This window comes from Rhinoraja longicauda, chromosome 10, assembly GCF_053455715.1.
Source record: "Rhinoraja longicauda isolate Sanriku21f chromosome 10, sRhiLon1.1, whole genome shotgun sequence".
Classification (NCBI taxonomy): Eukaryota; Metazoa; Chordata; class Chondrichthyes; order Rajiformes; family Arhynchobatidae; genus Rhinoraja; species Rhinoraja longicauda.
The window spans coordinates 5,503,762-5,521,527 of NC_135962.1; the positions used below are offsets into that span (position 1 = coordinate 5,503,762).

Here is a 17,766-nt window from a genome sequence, read left to right on the forward strand (position 1 = left end):
TGTGCATTTAGCACATCCTGGATAAAATGGTGGTAATTGGGATCAGCGCAGTCACCATGCTCCAGTGCCAACGTGGAAATGAACAAGTGGACGGTAAAAGTCTGAAGGGTCTTGAACTGAAACGTCACCTATTCCTTTTCTCCAGAGATGCTGTCTGACCCGCTGAGTTACTCTAGTATTTGTATCTAAAATTCCCACTAAACCCACGTGACGAGCAATAACCATCCCCAACATGAATCTATACAGCTACTGACGTTCAATAGTTCTTCCTACCACTATTACCATTCCCACCACGAGCATTAAAATCTGTCAAGTAGAAGATTATTTTTCCAGTTTGCTGTTCAATAAAGCAGGCAGCTGAAAGACGTGAGTTACTAATTTTTAAATCACAGTTGTCCTGGGCTCGGCTCCTGGAAACCCACCCTAAACTTTCACCCAGCCAACAACTCCCAAGTAACGGCCGGTCGGAAAAATGGAAACAGATTTATTTGAAGTGAAATGGTATTGTATACAATATTTACAGTTTTAATTCTTGTAATACTCATTTGGCATTAGTGTAAAATTAAAAACTTAACTTTATAGAAAATGCTAGCAGCCATCTATGTATGCAAATAATTGTTTTAAATTCTAGCAATCAGAACTGATCTTTACATCTAATTATGAGATGCAAGTATGTAACTCAAAATCGTTTTTTTTTTGTTGAAACCTGAAGTGAAACCAAATGGTTTATAAAGGATTCAGTGATAAGCTTGTGGTTTGGTACTAAGTTAAGTCAGGATCTAGAGGCTCATTTTTTAAATACAGAATGCCCTCAATTATTTTAGAAAGTCCTCAATACTTATTTTAGATGTGGGTGTCTCTGGATAGTGAATGGGCCAACATAGATTGCATTTCCAAACTAACCATCAGGCTTCCGTAACACAGCTTAAAACACACTACATCCTTGACAAAGCTCATTGTAGTTTATTAAAACTTCACCCCAAAGAAATTGTACGAGACTGAAACAAAAATTAGCTTGTCCCTTGCACTTGCAATACCTGACAGGAACTTGCTTGTCAAACCTGCATCAAAAATAATTTTGACTATATAAAAAAATTGATAAATGTAATATTACAAAGGTTTGATTTCAAACATTAAATTAAACCTATGTTGGCAACTAAAGGGGATGCAGATCTCTTTTTAAAAAGTCAACTAAGACATTCTCAAACTTTATTTATTTATTTCAAAACATTTAAACCCTATTCTGTCACCTGTTGGAAATGCAAACATTTTAAATGCAACATTTAAAATATTTTCATAATGTTGATGAGAAAACAACTCTGCATTTTTCAAAGTTTTTCTTCTCAAAATTACTAATTTCAAAACAATAAATGTATAAACATCTTAGTTCTAAACCTGCTCCTCCATATCACAGGGACAACCTGGATATTAAGTGCAAATATTTTGCATCAACACAGCATAACCTTCCATTAATGTAACACTGAGAGGTTAGGAACAGAAGTCAGTGTGTTGATAATGAAAATACACAGCAGAAGTGTTCAGTTTATAAAAAATAACCCAGTCGTTTATCTCAGTTGTGAAATGAAGAACTGATGTAGGCAGATTTCTATTAACTGTACATCTTTAAGGACATAGCAAACCAAATGACGAGGTGAAGGAGAGAAAAAAAATGGACTTCACATTATCTCTACAATAAAAAATACAAGCTTCACAAGTGCCTCTGAGGACAGATGAAAGTTACAGTTTTGAAATATGGAAAAAAAATTCCAAAGACAATTCCTATGGATATGACAATCTATTTAACAAGTCCTATCTTTTTAGCCTCTGTTTCATATATTAATAACCTCCACATCTTCACTATGAAGACTTCTGCTTCTTCATCCAGAACCTGGAAAGACAAATAAAATTTAGTTTAATACAATGAAAGTTAGTTGGACAGTGGTTCACTCAAATTCGCTGGCTTTCTCTGCAATCTAGACATGAAAACAGCCACACTGATCTTCCACTGACCTCTTATCATGCAAGATACCAGGCAGTGAGGACACAGTGAGTGAATGTCGATGAGGATGAACTCTTGAAAACATGAAACAACCTACTTATTGCAGCGTGGTAAGATGCTATCCCGCCCACTGGGCTCCTGTGTCTCCCAGCAGAGGAATCCCAAATGCTTTATACCTCCTACGGCCTTGCAACTTACCCAAACATGCCCATCAACTCCCTTTGATTCTTTTAACACTTACCCTTGAGCAGCACATTGCAGCAATCAATTTACCTACCAGCACATCCTTTGGGATGAGAGGGAAAACCAGATGGTTTAGTTTAGTTTAGAGATAAACAGGCCCTTCAACCCACCCCGGTCGGGGCACGCCAACCAGCGATACCCACACATTAACACTACCCTACACACACTAGGGACAATTTACAATTATACCAAGCTAATTAGCCTGCACACCTGTATGTCTTTGAGGTGTGAGAGGAAACCGGAGCTCCCGGGGAAAACCCACGCAGGCCATGGGGAGTGTGTGCAGACTCCATACAGACCCATAGTCATGATCGAATCTGGGTCTCTGGCGATGTAAGGCAGCAACTCTACCGCTGCGCCCTGGGTAGGGTCCCTTTTCCCACTGAGTGGAGGGTACCACTGTGGTAAGAGTGACAGTCACTCTCTGTCCACATTGACCCTGAGTCAACCATCCCAGACTCAGCCACTGCAAGTCAGCCGACCCACAGTAAAAATAGGACAATCAGCCAATAGGCCATTGCAGGGGGACTGACAAGAAGCGAGTGCACGCTCTGCACAGGGAGCACCAGATGCCTGGGTCACAGCTGGACCCCTGCAACTGAGGTAGCAGCACTCACTGGGGTGCCACTGTATGCCCCTTGCACACACAAGCTTGTCATGGAAGCATTACTCATGTCATTCTTGTGAAGAACCAGATCAAAGGACAGGGCAAGGTCACACCTCCCAAGTGAGTATTCACATAGATGCCTATAACATAAACATCTAGAAAATCTTTGTCTAGAGTTTTGCTTTAATACGTGCGATATAAAAGGGGCAGGATAATGTTCCTTTGTATACTATTTCAATAGTCTTAAAATAATACGTTTGCACCAGATGCCATTTGAGTCTCCAGACATAGCAAGATATTAATCTGTGCCAAATGATACTGGAGCTTATCACAGCACCCTGGCAACATTTCACTGTTGTTTCGAGAGCAATCCTGTACCTGCCCACGCTGCTTTCAGCTCATTGCCGGCAGTGCAAATCCATCATTATACCTGCACAAAGTAACCACTTATTGCCGCCTTCAATAGGTTTTTAAAAAATAGAAAATAAAAATCTCCCACCTTTCCAGGTTAGAAACAGTCCTGATGCACATTACCAATAGTGTATTTAATAAAGATTATTAATTCAGAGCTGGGGGATATGCATACACATACTAGCCCCTGCTCATGCGCTCTATTACCAGACGGAAAAGATAAGAGCAACAATCCTTAAATCACTTATTCATGCTAAATGGCAGCTCAGTGAAACTCTAGGAAAACAAATATTTTGTCACATTTATGAAGATTCACATATGCTGAATATAATAATATTGCCATCATGCACCAAATATTCGGAATGTTTTATTCTTGACATTAGTCCTTGAATCGGTAATTGGTCATTGCTTTACTGGGATTATCAAGCTGCACGATGAACCTCAGACTGTGAAGGAGGACGAGACAGTGGGTTTCCTCACACTGCCACTCTGTGTACAGTACAGTGCACAGGAGGGTCCAAACGCGCTATCCATGCACAGGTCACTGCCGCCCACCCTTCCACTTCTTGTGTCATTACCATACTTCCCCTAAAGTACGCCTCCACCACTCATCTCAGCCACTCCACAATACAGTTGGGTTCACACACTCATTCTGCTGGGCCCTGAGTGACTTAGTTATGCACGGAATATATTGTTGAAAGGACAAGCCTCTGGTCCTGATAAGAGTGTACGGACCCTCCATCTAGGCAGGTGTGGGATCCTTGTGGCAGAGTGCCAGGGAGAAGGGTGATGGGATGGGGGGCAGGAGAGTACCACTGTGGGAAGTGACAGTCACACTCTGTCCACATTCTACCTCAACCACCCCACGGACTCAGCCACTGGAAGTCGGCCGACCCGCCATAAAAATAGGACAATCAGCAAACAGGTGTGAACTGACAAAAGAGCTCCGAGCAATTTTTCAGGGGGACCACTGAGACAACAAACATTTGATCATCCAAGACTGTAGTACAGATTCCCTTTACAAAGCAATGACCTTGGATCAATGCTGCCAATAGTGGTCACCACCTGTTTACGAGGATGTTGCCAGGACTTGAGCTATAGGGAGGTTGAGCAGGCCAGGACTTTATTCCTTGGAGCACAAGAGGCCAAGGAGGGATCTTATAGAGATGCATAAAATCATGAAGGGAATCGATGGGGTAAATGCAATCATTTACCCAGAGGACACCAGTTTAAGGTGAGAGGGGAAAGATTTAAAAATAACACGAGGGGCAACTTTTTCACACACAGAGTGATGGGTATATAAAACAAGCTGCCAAGAGGTAGCTGAGGCAGGTACTATAAAAAACATTTAAAAGATACTAGACAAAGTGGACCCGTTGGGCCCAAACCTCTCTTGCATTGGTGCATTGTCCTCCCTCCCCCCCCTCTCTCCTCAACCCCCCTCTCCCTCCTCCCCTCCTTTTAAACTTGAAAATGTGAATAACTTAAAAAATATAACACTAATTTCAATAAAACTACTTGCATTATCACTAAAGTGACAATGGTGAGTAAGGTGGGCCTAAAATTGTTGCGCTATCGTGTACCTTTTTGGCTGAAGTTCAGTCACAAACAAGATAACAAACGAGAGTTTTAGTATATAGATTTGAACAGGTACATGGGATAGGAAAGATTTAGAGGGATATGGGCCAAACATGGGCAGGTGGGAATAGTGTAGATGGGGCATCTTGGTTGGCATGGACGCTGGGCCGATTGGCCCGTTTCCATGGTATTTGGCTCTATGACCCATGCTAAACATCCTTATGAATGTGCTCTGGAGGTGACAACACTTTAAAGATAGGAGAGAGGGGACAACTTTTATTTACTTCAACCTCATGTAGCTGCAATGTGTTTTTCATGGTTTTCACATTGTTTACTTACAATTAAAGATCTGTTTTTGTCACAAAATCCTTGAATTTTACAATTAGTACACTACGTGCTATTTTGAGAGTATTTTTATTCCTACATAAGCAACTGTACGATACTTATGGCAACAAGCAGCACAAAAGAAAATTTCCAGCCAAAAAGCATGCAGACAGGTCCACATTAAGAATTTGCAAAGAAAAGGGGATGTTGAGGAGAAAGTTAGTGGGGTGACTCCACACATAGGACCAAGGTTGCTGAAGGTAGCTGATGACAACTGCTAAGGCAAGTAATATTAATAGTGGGGAGATGCACCTTATGCCAATATTAGCAGGGAGACAGGGTGCAAAAGGTACAGAGGCCTAAAAATTCATAACTGCACCCAGGAGATCCCTCCCTCCACCCTCCCTCCCTATGAGATAGGTTTGAACTTTAAAATGTGAATAACTTAAAAAATATAACACCGATTTCAATGAAACTTCTTCCATTAGCACCGAAGGGACGACGGTGAGTAAGGTGGGCCTAAAATTGTCGCGCTATCGTGTACCGTTTTGGCTGTAGTTCAGGAACAAACAAACAAACGAGAGTTTTAGTATATAGAAGATGCTTAGTTGTCACCTTCTAGCTAACAATGATCTATTCTACATATTCCTTGAACTACATCCCCTTTAATGTCTCATTTTCACACCTTACCCTTCCTTATCTCTGTCTCCCTCTCCAGAATCTTAGTCTGAAAAAGGGCCTTGACCTGAAACGTCACCCATTCCTTTTCTCCAGTGATGCTGCCAGTCCCATGGAGTTATTCCAGCATTTTGTGCCTATCTTCAGTGTAAACCAGCATCTGCAGTTCCTTCCTACACAAACATCACGGTATTGGTTTGGAATTACTTTCGTTTATGCTGCTTGTTAGCATTCGTTTTAGGGAGTGAACCCGGGCCAGCGGAATAGGGGGTATTGGGGGAGGGGTCTGATGGTAGTGATCACAGAGCAAGCACGGCAATGAAAGAGGACAGAGATAAAGGAGGACGAAAGGTTCTAAACTGGGTACAGGGGATGATACTGGCATTCTAGCAAAAGAGGACAGGGAAAAGATACACAAAGATAAATCAGAACGATGGGAGTCATTTAAGCAGAAGATTCCAGAGTTTAGCTTAAATGACCTTTTACAAAGATGTGGGATTGCCAAAACCGGAACACCCCTAAGAATGATGAAGTCCACAGAACAAACAAGACAAAAGAGAGAGCAAGTGTAGGAGCGATATTAAAAGAGAAATTATAGTACAGAGAGAGGAGGGGGGGGAAGAAATACTGGCAAGCATATCGAAGAAAATCAAGATGTCTAATATAAAAATCATGAGGATAATCAAAGAAAGCAAATTATGGACCATGAAGGCACCATGTGTGCAGGGAGAGGATGTGTGGATGAGGTTTACAAACACCGTGCAGCTGTCTTCACAAGGGGACAAATATCATGAAACAGTCATAGAAAACCTATAAAAGAAGCTATCCAGCCCTCTGTGTCCACGTTAGCTAAAAACAATCCCAATCCCATAGCACATTGGTCTGTAGCCCTGCAGACGACTGTTCAAGTACTTTTTAAAGACTTTCAGCCTCCATCACTCTTTCTGGCATTGAGTTCCAAACCACTCTGGGCTCTAAATAATTTCCTCGTCTCTCACCCTTCGAAACCAACACCACATGGTTTCCGACCCCTATACTAAGGCAACCAGGTATTTCTTATTTACTCTACCTAGTCCTGTGTTAATTTTATGCACCTCAATTAAGCTCTCCACCTTTTTTAATTTTCTTTCCCATGAATACAACTCTAGCCGATATAAATGAAAACAGAATGCTGGATACACTCAGCAGGCCAGGCAGCATCTGTGGAGAGAGAAGTTTAATGTTTTGGGTTGACAACCTTTTGGCAGAACAGGATAAGTTAGGAATATCCATATTTGAATCTGCAAAGAACGGGGAGGGGTGGAGAAGAGAGCATGGATGTGTAGGAAGGAACTGCAGATGCTCGTTTAAATCATGGACACAAAATGCTGGAGTAACTCAGCGGGACAGGCAGCATCTCTGGAGAGGAGGACCTGAAGAAGGGTCTCGACCCGAAATGTCACTCATTCCTTCTCTCCAGAGATGCTACCTATCCCGCTGAGTTACTCCAGCATTTTGTGCCTATCTTCAGAGAGAATGAATGTGATGGGCTGGAGGCAGCTTGTAAATTGTAGATGATCTATCTGGAGGTATGCACGAGATGTGCCAAATGAGAGGAGAGAAATAAAAAACAACGCTGGAACTGTGAAACAGAATATAGCATTTGCTGGAAATCTGAAATAAAAGAATGCTAAAACCATGAGGTCAGGTAGCATCTACAAACAGAAACAAACTGATTAAAGTGGCATTACTGACTCTCCCAGTCCCCGATTGTCCATTTTCTGATTCTATTTTATTATGTGTATCCCATCCAATAAATAACATAAATTCATCTAAATAACATTGGCATCAACCTTTTGTACCAAAGACAATTAGAAAATATTAAGACCCTCCTCCATACCACACACACACACTTACTTGCTGGTCCCACACAATGGACCCTGCACATAGTTATCTTCTTTATGATGTAAAACTTATGGATTTTCTTTTCGTTATTTGCCATTTTGTTCATACACCTTTGCTTTTCTAATTATACTCTTTATAATTTTCATACGCTCTTGTTGTATTTAGCTTTTGGCACCTAACACGAGGCTCCTTTTTTAAAGAAAATCTCACTCTCCATGGACTCTGTTGTCTGGGGACTCTGGATTTGGAACCCACCCCCTTTTTATATTTCCCGGAACAGGTTTTGTCCCCATCCCACGAGTCTCCTTCTACTCTCCATGATTCATCTTCACATAGCTGTTTCCTGTACACCTCAATGTAAAATTAGCCCGATTCCAATTTAGAACATTTATTCCTATTTTATCTTTACCCAAACGAATCACGATCTCCGCCACAAAAAAACCCGCAAGTACAGGCCCAGAGCCGTCAAATGCTAATCAAATGTTAACCCAGTCATCCCCGAGATCATTCCTCCAAACCACCTCTGGACCCTCTCCAATGCCAGCGCATCCCCTCAGATATGGGGCTCAAAACTGCTCACCATACTCCAAATGCGGTCAGACCAGCGCCTCGGCATTACATCCCTGCTTTGATATTCTACTCCTCTTGAAATGAATGCCATCAATGTATTTGCCTTCCCTACTGCCAATTCAACCTGCAAATTAACCTTTTTGGGAATCCTGTACAAGCACTCCCAAGTCCCTTTGAACCTCCGATTTCGGGATTCTCTCCCCATTCAAAAAATAGTCTACGCCTTTATCCCTACTGCCAAAACACATGACCGCACTCGTTGCCACGCTGTATTCCATCTGCCACTTCTTTGCCCGCTCTCACAACCTGTCCAAGTCCTTCCTCAGTCCCCCTGCCCCTCCACCTATCTTTGTATCATCCGCAAATTTGGCCACAAAACCACAAATTCCACCATCCAAATCATTAATATACAACGTGAAGAGTAGTATACAACATGAATCATTAATATACAACATGAAAAAAATCACGGATAATTAATTGAGAGCAGAATGGTGGGTGATGAGTAAAATATTTTTCCCTAGTTGGTGGTGGGTGGGGTGTGGAATCATACTGCCTGAAAGAGTGGAAGAGGCAGAAATGGTTGTTATATTTAAACTGTACTTGGATGTGAACGCACAAGGTTGCATCCTGGTGCAGGAAGGTGGGTTCGGCATTGGTAAGGTGAGAAATGTTGAGATGGACCGTTGAATATTCTCACTGTAGACAGGTTGACGTGGAATTATGAACTAAGTTGTATTCAGTGGCTTTGCCTGGCAGCTGAGGGGAAATCATATTTGAGGGAATTGACTGGACACGTGCAGGTATTTGAGAGACAAGTTAAGAGGAGATACCCATTTTTGGTCTGAGCAGATCAAATGACGTAAAACAACAGGCAGCGTGAAGAAAGTTCAACTACCAGATAACAAATAAGCCGGCGTGAGAGTGTGATGTAGCACTAACAATCAACCTCAGAGAAATTAGTAATGAACTTACCATGGCTACATCATCTAAAATGCTCTGTGGTGAACTGTGGGCCATCACCTGTGGAAGAAAAACAGTTCAACCACAAATTTTAACAACTTATTTATAGATACGACACTTAGTTATGATGGTTTTCTAAAAAACTTTTAATGCTGTGGCTCTATTGAGTGCACAGCAGAAATCACTGCACAATCGTAGAATGAATGGAGTAGACAGACTCAGCTACGCCGCCCAACTTACGGCCTTAATTTAGTATATTAACACCAGTTGAAATAAATTTGAGTTCATCGAGCAGTGCTGCTAACTTGGAGTTTAACAGACATTTAAAAATACTTCAAATACCCGAGTAGTCCAAGTGTAAGTAATTAGGTTGGCAAACGAGGCCCATATCCCTCTGAACCTTTGCCATTATTGTATCTGCCAAATGTCTTTGAAATATCCATGCACCTGCCTCAACTACTTCCTCTGGCAGCTCATTCCATACACTCAGCACCCTCTTGTGCGGAAAACGTTGCCCCCCCAGGTTTCTACCAAATCTTTCTCCTCACCGTGAACCTATGCCCTGGGTTTTTGATTATCCTACCCTGGGCAAAAGACTGCATTCACCCCATCTAATCGCGATAGAATATAGAACGGTACACCACAAGAAGAGGCACTTCAGCCCACAATTTCTGTGCCGAACATGATGCCAAGACCATCATTTATCTACCTGCACATGACCCCTATTCCTCCATTCCCAACGTAACTATATACCTATCCAAAAATCTTTGAAATGGCTGTAACATATCTGCTTCAACCAGCAGCCTCGACAGCGCATTCCAGCCACTCACCACCCTCTGAGCAAAAGAAAACTTGCCCTGCGCATTTCCTTTAAACTTTGTCACTCTAATCTTAAAGCTATGCCCTCTCGTATTTGAATTTCCCATCCTGGGAAGATGATTCTCACTGCCTACTCTATCCATGCCTCTCATAGTTTTATATAATTCCACCAGGTCCCCCCTCCACCTCCACCTCCACCTCCGCACCAAACAAGCCATGTTTGTCCAACCTCTCCCTGTAGGTAATGCCCCATAATCCAGGCACCATTCTGATAAACCATCCCTGCATTCTTCCTGTAAAGGGGCGACCAGACCTGCACCCAATACTCCAAATGTGGCCAAACCAAAATCCTATATCTGCTCCATGACTTCATAAAGCTGCATGATGTTATATTCTTTTGTAAAATTACCCCTCAGCCTCTTGCACTCCGAGGAATAAAGTCATTGCCTCCCAAATCTCGGGCTCCTCTCGAGTCTTGCCAACATCAAGACTCGGCAAGTGTCTTTCCAGCTTAATGGTATCTTTCCTATAGCAGGGTGAGCAAAATTGAACACAATATTCCAATGCAGTCTCACCAACATCTTGCATGACTATAATGTGATGTCTCAATGTGCATACTTAATACACAGACTGATGGATGCCAGCTTGCCATAAGCCTTCTTCACTATCCTATCTAGCTGCAGCACTATTTCAAGGATGTCTTCTTATACTTATCGACCCCTCTGGTCTCCACCTGCTTTCCTTGTACAGAATGTTTTATACAGTCAAAGATTTGTCAGATTCGACCTGTGAGTTTGAAAATTTAGAGTGCTTAGATACAAGCTTGTTGTGGCAGAGGTGAATGTTTTTAACAGAGGGGATTGTGGTTTACACAAACAAATTCATTAAAACAATTTTTTTAAAGATAGATTACCTTAGAACAAACAAAGTCCACTAATGTTGCTTCTTCTTCCCCAATGTATTCTATTATTTTTTTATTGATCCATGGTCGAATGCGTCTGTCCATCAAGTTCTATTAAGTCAGAATACACAACAAAAAAAGTTATTCAACTTCAGTTAGAGAAAGTTATTCAACTTCAGTCAGAAGTTGAATCATATTTCAATATCATCAATATTGATAGAATCAATCCATAGACGGCAGTACAGCAGTATATGTATCTGGTAGGCATGAAGCCCAAGTTCTGAATTATGTTTAGTTCAGAGATAAGAGCGTGGAAAAAGGCCCTTTGGCCGCACCGACCAACAATCACCTGTACACTGGTTCCACTCTACACAGTAAGGATAATTTACAGAAACCAATTAACCTACAGACTTGTATGTCTTTGGAATGTGGGAGGAAACCAGAGCACCCGGAGAAAACCCACACTACAGGGAGAACGTACAAACTCTGAACAGACGATATTCGTAGTCAGGATTGAGCCCGGGTCTTTGGCTCTGTGAGGCAGCAACTGTATCACTACACTATCCCATTGCGATAGGGCTCTGAGAAACAATGGGACTTGGTGGTAAAACCTCATATTTTGGATGATGTGGATTAGTAACAAAGTTCTGACGTTCTTTGCAACAGATCCAATGCACCAGAACATTGCTGCTAACTCAGCAGTCAAATAAATCCAATTCAGAGTTAAAGGTAAAATTGTATTCAATAAGCAACGGAGAATTCCTTGCAGGATTATCTCAAAGCCAGAAACAAAGGATCAAATTTCCATGTAGTACGTTTTCAACCGGTCACCCATACATGAAACAATTCACTGGAATGTAATACGGTTTTCATTTGTTTTCTACTTTTGTTCCGAGTACAAGCGCAGAGATATCTTGCTCAAATTAGACAGGGTTGCGGTGAGACTCATTCTGCAGTACCTACAGGTCTGGTCCCCCTACTTAAAAGATTAGGGCAGCAGTGACACAGATGGAAGAGCTGCTGTATCACAGCACAAGAGATCTGGGTTCGATCCTGACCTCAGGTGCTGTCTGTACAGGGTCTGCACACCTCCCTGTGACCACGTGGGCTCCCATCGGTGCTCCGGTCTCCTCCCAGATCACAAAGACGTGCGGGTTTGTAGGTTGGTTGGCCTCTGAATTGCTGCTCGTGCGAGGGAATGGATGAGAAAGTGGGATAACGTAGAAATAGGGTGATCGATGCACAGACTCATGGGGTAAAGTGGGCCAAAGAATCCATTTCCATGCAGTATCTTTCAATCAACATGCTTGCGATTTTAAAGACCACAGCAAAGGGTCACCAGGTTTATGCAAGAGACAGAAGCAGAGAGAATGTCCAAGGAGAAGGACTCAAGTAGATGCTCTCGAGATTTTCAAAAATGGGAGTTGATCTCACTGAAAATCTTTTGATTGATTGATCAGTCTCCTGCTAAGATGTTCCTGTCTACTTTTTTTCAGCTTATGAAGCTTTGAACATAAAAAGCTTGTTAACAGATCAAATTTCCCAGGAATTTTAGTTTGAAGAGACTGGTGGTTAGAATATAATTCAAGGCAGCACATACCTGTGCAGGAAGGAACTGCAGATGCTGGTTTACACCGAAGATAGGCACAAAATGCTGGAGTAACTCAGTGGGGCAGGCAGCATCTCTGGAGAGAAGGAATGGGTGACGTTTCAGGTCTGGACTCTTCTTCAGACTATGAGTTACTCCAGCATTTTGTGTCTATCTTTGGCACATACCTGCGCTAAACAGGTGAAAACATACACACATTTTCTGAACAGTTGATGCTCCTGACAAGACAAACCTCAGGGCATGTTTAGTTACCAAGATCATAGTCAGCAATTTTCTTTGGAATAATTTACTTAGTTCGAGACTGAAAGCTCATGGGACCATACCAGCTTCCAGGAACTGTGTCACCAAATGCCCCTTTGGTAGAACAAAGACCGCCAGTGTTGCAAGGAAAACATCTATTCTGGTTGCCTGCAATGCCAGGGTGCCAGATCTCAGCTCTTATTCCCATTTTTGGAGGGAATGTGCAAGCTTACAATCCAAACCACTTCCAAGGGGCAGTTCACAAGAAACAAGAGCTGGACACAATTCCTTCATATCTGCCCGTAATACCCACTGTGCTTCAATTCCATGCACGTGTCTATCTCAAGAATGAAATCTGGGTAGAAAATCATGGCTGGAACAAATAACACACATAATTTTACAGCGGCAGCTCTTTAAAAGACCTCCACAAAATTACAGCGTCTCACTCAACAAGGCAATACCGCCAATATTGCATCCATGTTATGCATTAATGTCCCCCACCAGTACTTTACAGTAAATGACGCACCTATCTCCCTCCACCAGTACTGTATCAGTGTTAATAGTGATAGACCGTCCCCACCAGTACTACACCCATGTTATACAATGACAGACCCTTTCCGACCAGTACCGTACTTCAGGATTATAGTGTGACAGGTACTCCAAAGACGTACAGGTATGTAGGTTAATTGGCTGGGTAAATGTAAAAATTGTCCCTAGTGGGTGTAGGATAGTGTTAATGTACGGGGATCGCTGGGCGGCACGGACTTGGTGGGCCGAAAAGGCCTGTTTCCGGCTGTATATATATGATATGATATGATAGGTGCATTCCCATCAGTACTGTACTCCAGTGTAATACAGTGACAAGTTCGTCCCCACCAATACTGTACCCCACAGTTGTATAGTGACAGACCTGTCCCCAACAGTACAGTACTCCAGTGTAATAGTGACAGGCTTGTCCCCGCCAATACTGTCCTTCACTGTTATACAGTGACAGACCTGCCCCAACAGTACTATCCTTCACTGTTATACAGTGACAGACCCATCCCCACCAGTACTGTCCTTCACTGTTATACAATGCCAGGCCTGCCCCCAACAGTACTGTACCCCAGCGTTATACAGTGACAGACCTGTCCCCACTAGTACTGTCCTTAACTGTTATACGGTTCCAGACCTGTCCCCACCAGTACTGTACCCCAGGGGGTTGGAATGGACCCTGGCAATCCTGGGTCTGGCATGGGATGTATTGCGAGTATCTTGGGTCTGATGTGGCGTGGTGCTGTTCCTGGATTGGGATGCCATGGGTATTTGCTGGATCTGCTGGGGTGGGGCAGCCAGAGATCTCAGACTTAACACGGGGTGAGTTCCCTGGCTCCATGTGAGGTCAGGTAGGTCCTGGGAACTCAGTCCCAGGAACTCTCGTGGGAGTGTGTACTGGAGGCCCTGAGATTGGTTGGAGTCGTCACCTGGACCTTGGTGTCCCGTCTGGGGCAATCACCAGGAGTCCCTGGATGTTCTGGGGGTGAGGTGGGCCCCAGGGACAAGGGCGATGGCAAGTCGCACCTGCAGCTGAAACCATCACAATGCTACTCACACATCTCCCAAAACAACTAGGACCCATTAAATAGTTGGGCAGTTCTGGCAATTCCTCCCAACTGCTGGGTACTCCAAGGTCAAGCCAGCTAGGGAAGCAAGTGGCCAGAGAGGATTGAAATGGTCCCTTAGGGGATGGCAAGTGCGAGCAGACCAAGGCTCTACTCAAAAGCTGGTACATTGTGCACAGCTCCTGGCAGATTGGGATGTCATTGGGTGTTTCAGCACACTTGAGATATTTATTGATGAAGATCATTTATGCCATAGAACTCTTGTATTAGAACAGGAAACAGATTAAATTATGAATGGAATATCCATTGGCCCCACTAACAAAGAAACAAAGACAAAACAATGTACACAAAAAGCTGGAGTAAGGCAGCGTTTCTGGAGAAAAGGAATAGGTGACGTTTTGGTTCAAGACTCTTCTGAGACAGTCTGAAGAAGGGTCTCGACACAAAGCTTCACCTATTCTTTCTCTCCAGAGATGCTGTCTGACCCGCTGAGTTACTCCAGCGTATAATCTTTGGATTAAATCACAGGCTGCAGTTCCTTCCTACACACAAAACAATATACCACTCACTTCTGTCCACAATTCCCAGAAATTGGGAATAGAGATTTGTTGCAGTTATTCTTATTGGTGAAACCCTCACAAATAAATAGAGAACCGTACCGTGTCCACAATAGACCAGTCAAGAGGATAGGCAAAAAGTTCTGGTTTAGCTGTAGGGATTTTCTCAATCAGATTTTTTATGTGTTTTCGTTTTTCTTCTGTATTTACATTTCCCTTGGAGGCACCCTTCTCATCTTCTGAATAATCCAGAGGGACGAGCTTCCGCTTCCGAGGAACCTCGTCACTATCTTCATCTTCAAACTTATTGAAAACACTATCAACGGGAAGCTTCTTTCTTTTAACTGAGATTGGCTGACTCGGGCTAGTGGAGCCACCTAAACAGAGAAAAGATAAATTAGGTCTAGTGATAAATCAGGACCACCACAAAATACAGAGAGTATGTAAAGGTGTATTCAAAATTCCATGAATCGAATATAGCAGAGATCAACTTTATAGACAATAGGTGCAGGAGGAGGCCATTTGGCCCTTCGAGCCAGCACCGCCATTCAATGTGATCATGGCTGATCATTCTCAATCAGTACCCCGTTCCTGCCTTCTCCCCATACCCCCTGACTCCGCTATCCTTAAGAGCTCTATCTAGCTCTCTCTTGAATGCATTCAGAGAATTGGTCTCCACTGCCTTCTGAGGCAGGGAATTCCACAGATTCACAACTCTCTGACTGAGGAATCATGGCGAAAAGCTGAACAGCTTTCCTGCAGTGAAGAGTCAGTGTCGGATAAAGTCATAAAAGCAATGCAGGGCACCTTTTCCTCTGTGACCCATAGCTCACCCACAACTATATGTTTTAGTTCACCACTACACCCATTCTTGTTTTATCTATAAGCGTGCATGCTATTTATAGTGCCAGCTCCCCACCAGTAACTGATCAGATTTCCGCTACAGAACATCTTGCTAGTCTGCAGGCTGAGATTTTCATATTATTAGTCTGCATTGTACTTGAATTGAGAAAATAAATCTGCAGTTAAATACCTTGTGAATGAGAATGCAAGAGCACACAGAGCCACAGAGCAGCGGCAGGTACTTACAAAACTCTTAATTCCTTTACCTAGTTTCAGGCTGAGTCCAATTTTAGGCCGCTGCTCCTCTTGCTGTTGATCAGGAGAGTTCTCGTGTGGAATGATAATGCCACAGGGAGACTCGTCTGCTGGGGTGTTCGGTGTAGCATTGCCACTTCCTGATGAAACAGACGGGACAGAACTGATAGGGCGCAAGGTGGGTTTAAGGCAGGGTTTCTGCTCAGGCTCTTCATCCTCTTCCACTCGGCGTTCCTCTTTCTCGGGTTTTTCTTCCTCCTCTTCTTCCTCCTCTGACTCTGGCTCTTGCTTGATTGGAGGCTGCCGCCGCCTCTCTGCCTCCTGTTCCATCTGATGATAGCAAGTATCTAGCATTAGCTCCTCTCTGAACAGTGCCTAGTCCCCCAGGAAAGACAGATAACAATGTTAGGTCATTGACAAACATTACATTTATTTTGAAGATACACACAAAAAGCTGGAGTAACTCATTGGGACAGGCAGCATCTCTGGAGAGAAGGAATGGGTGACGTTTGGGTCCAGACCCTTCTTCAGACTGGTTAGGCCATTGTAAGTTGTTTGGAGAGTGAACATGAGAAGCTGGCGGGGGTTAGGGGATGGATAGAGAGAGAGGTATGGGTGGGGGATGGATAGAGAGAGAGGGAATGCCAGGGCTACCTGAAGTGAAAGAAATCAATATTCATACCACTGGGCTGTAAGCTGCCCAAGTGAAATATGAGATGCTGTTCCTCCAATTTGCGTTTAGCCTCACTCTGACAATGGAGGAGACCTAGGACAGAATGGTCTGTGGAGGAATGGGAAGGAGAAATAAAGTGTCCAGCAACCGGGAGATCAGGCAGGTTCTGGCGGGCTGAGCGGAGGTATTCGGCGAGACCAAACGTAGACTGGGCGATCGTTTCGATCGCCTAGAATACGTTTGGTCTCACCGATGTATAAGAGTCCACACCTTGAACAACGGATGCAGTAGATGAGGTTGGAGGAGGTTCAAGTGAACCTCTGCCTCACCTGAAAGAACTGTCTGGGTCCCTGGACAGAGTCGAGGGAGGAGGTATGCAGGTTCTCTGCGGTTGCAGGGGAAGGTACCTGGGGAGGGGGTGGTTTGGGTGGGAAGAGATGAGTTAAGCAAGGAGTTGCGGAGGGAACGGTCTCTGTGGAAGGCGGAAAGGGGTGGAGGTGGGAGGTGGAGAGAAATTTGTTTCTCTCTCCACACATGCTGCCTGACCTTCAGAGTATTTTCAACATTGTTTTTATTTGAAAAGTTTTATTACTCCACAAAGCTGGACACCAACCAGGGACTTCCACTTATTGGTGAAATCACTAAGCCATAATGACCAAAATTCTGTCAAACATCTTGTAATCTATTTACCAACGATGGTGCAAAACTTATCCTTGCCTATGGCAGCCTAGTACGTCAAATAGTACCACGTTCTATCCAGAGATGCTACAACAATAAACAAATAATGGCTGATATAAGAATTATTTGCTTTTACGTGACAATGTTCGTACCAGATATTTGAGGTGTCTGACCTTTTCCTATTTTACTCATTCAAGATTACCATGTGGGGGGGGATGTTTCTGCAGAAGTTGTTAATAATGCATTCTCTTTCAATACCAAGTAAATCATAGTTTGTTATGGGATTACGTGTCCTAATGGTCATGACAAGAACTGTACCCGACTTTGAATAAAAGA

At 43.3% G+C, this 17,766-nt stretch overlaps 1 protein-coding gene across 9 annotated transcripts in view; it reads right to left on the reverse strand.

The window, feature by feature from the left end:
• Positions 1–515: 515 nt before the first annotated feature.
• The window catches only part of LOC144597162 (RNA-binding protein 25-like), a 68,757-nt gene continuing 51,506 nt past the window's right edge, over positions 516–17,766 (reverse strand). For 7 of the 9 annotated variants that reach the window (XM_078406126.1, XM_078406125.1, XM_078406121.1 and 4 more), the window contains 5 exons: positions 16,091–16,454; positions 15,084–15,358; positions 10,987–11,085; positions 9,267–9,314; positions 516–1,888 (listed from right to left, as the gene is read on the reverse strand). In XM_078406126.1, the coding sequence (XP_078262252.1) occupies positions 1,796–1,888; positions 9,267–9,314; positions 10,987–11,085; positions 15,084–15,358; positions 16,091–16,454 (879 nt within the window). In that variant the 3' untranslated portion in view covers positions 516–1,795. The remainder of the gene's footprint in view (positions 1,889–9,266; positions 9,315–10,986; positions 11,086–15,083; positions 15,359–16,090; positions 16,455–17,766) is intronic. The other 2 variants (XM_078406128.1, XM_078406124.1) reach the window with 1 other exon arrangement.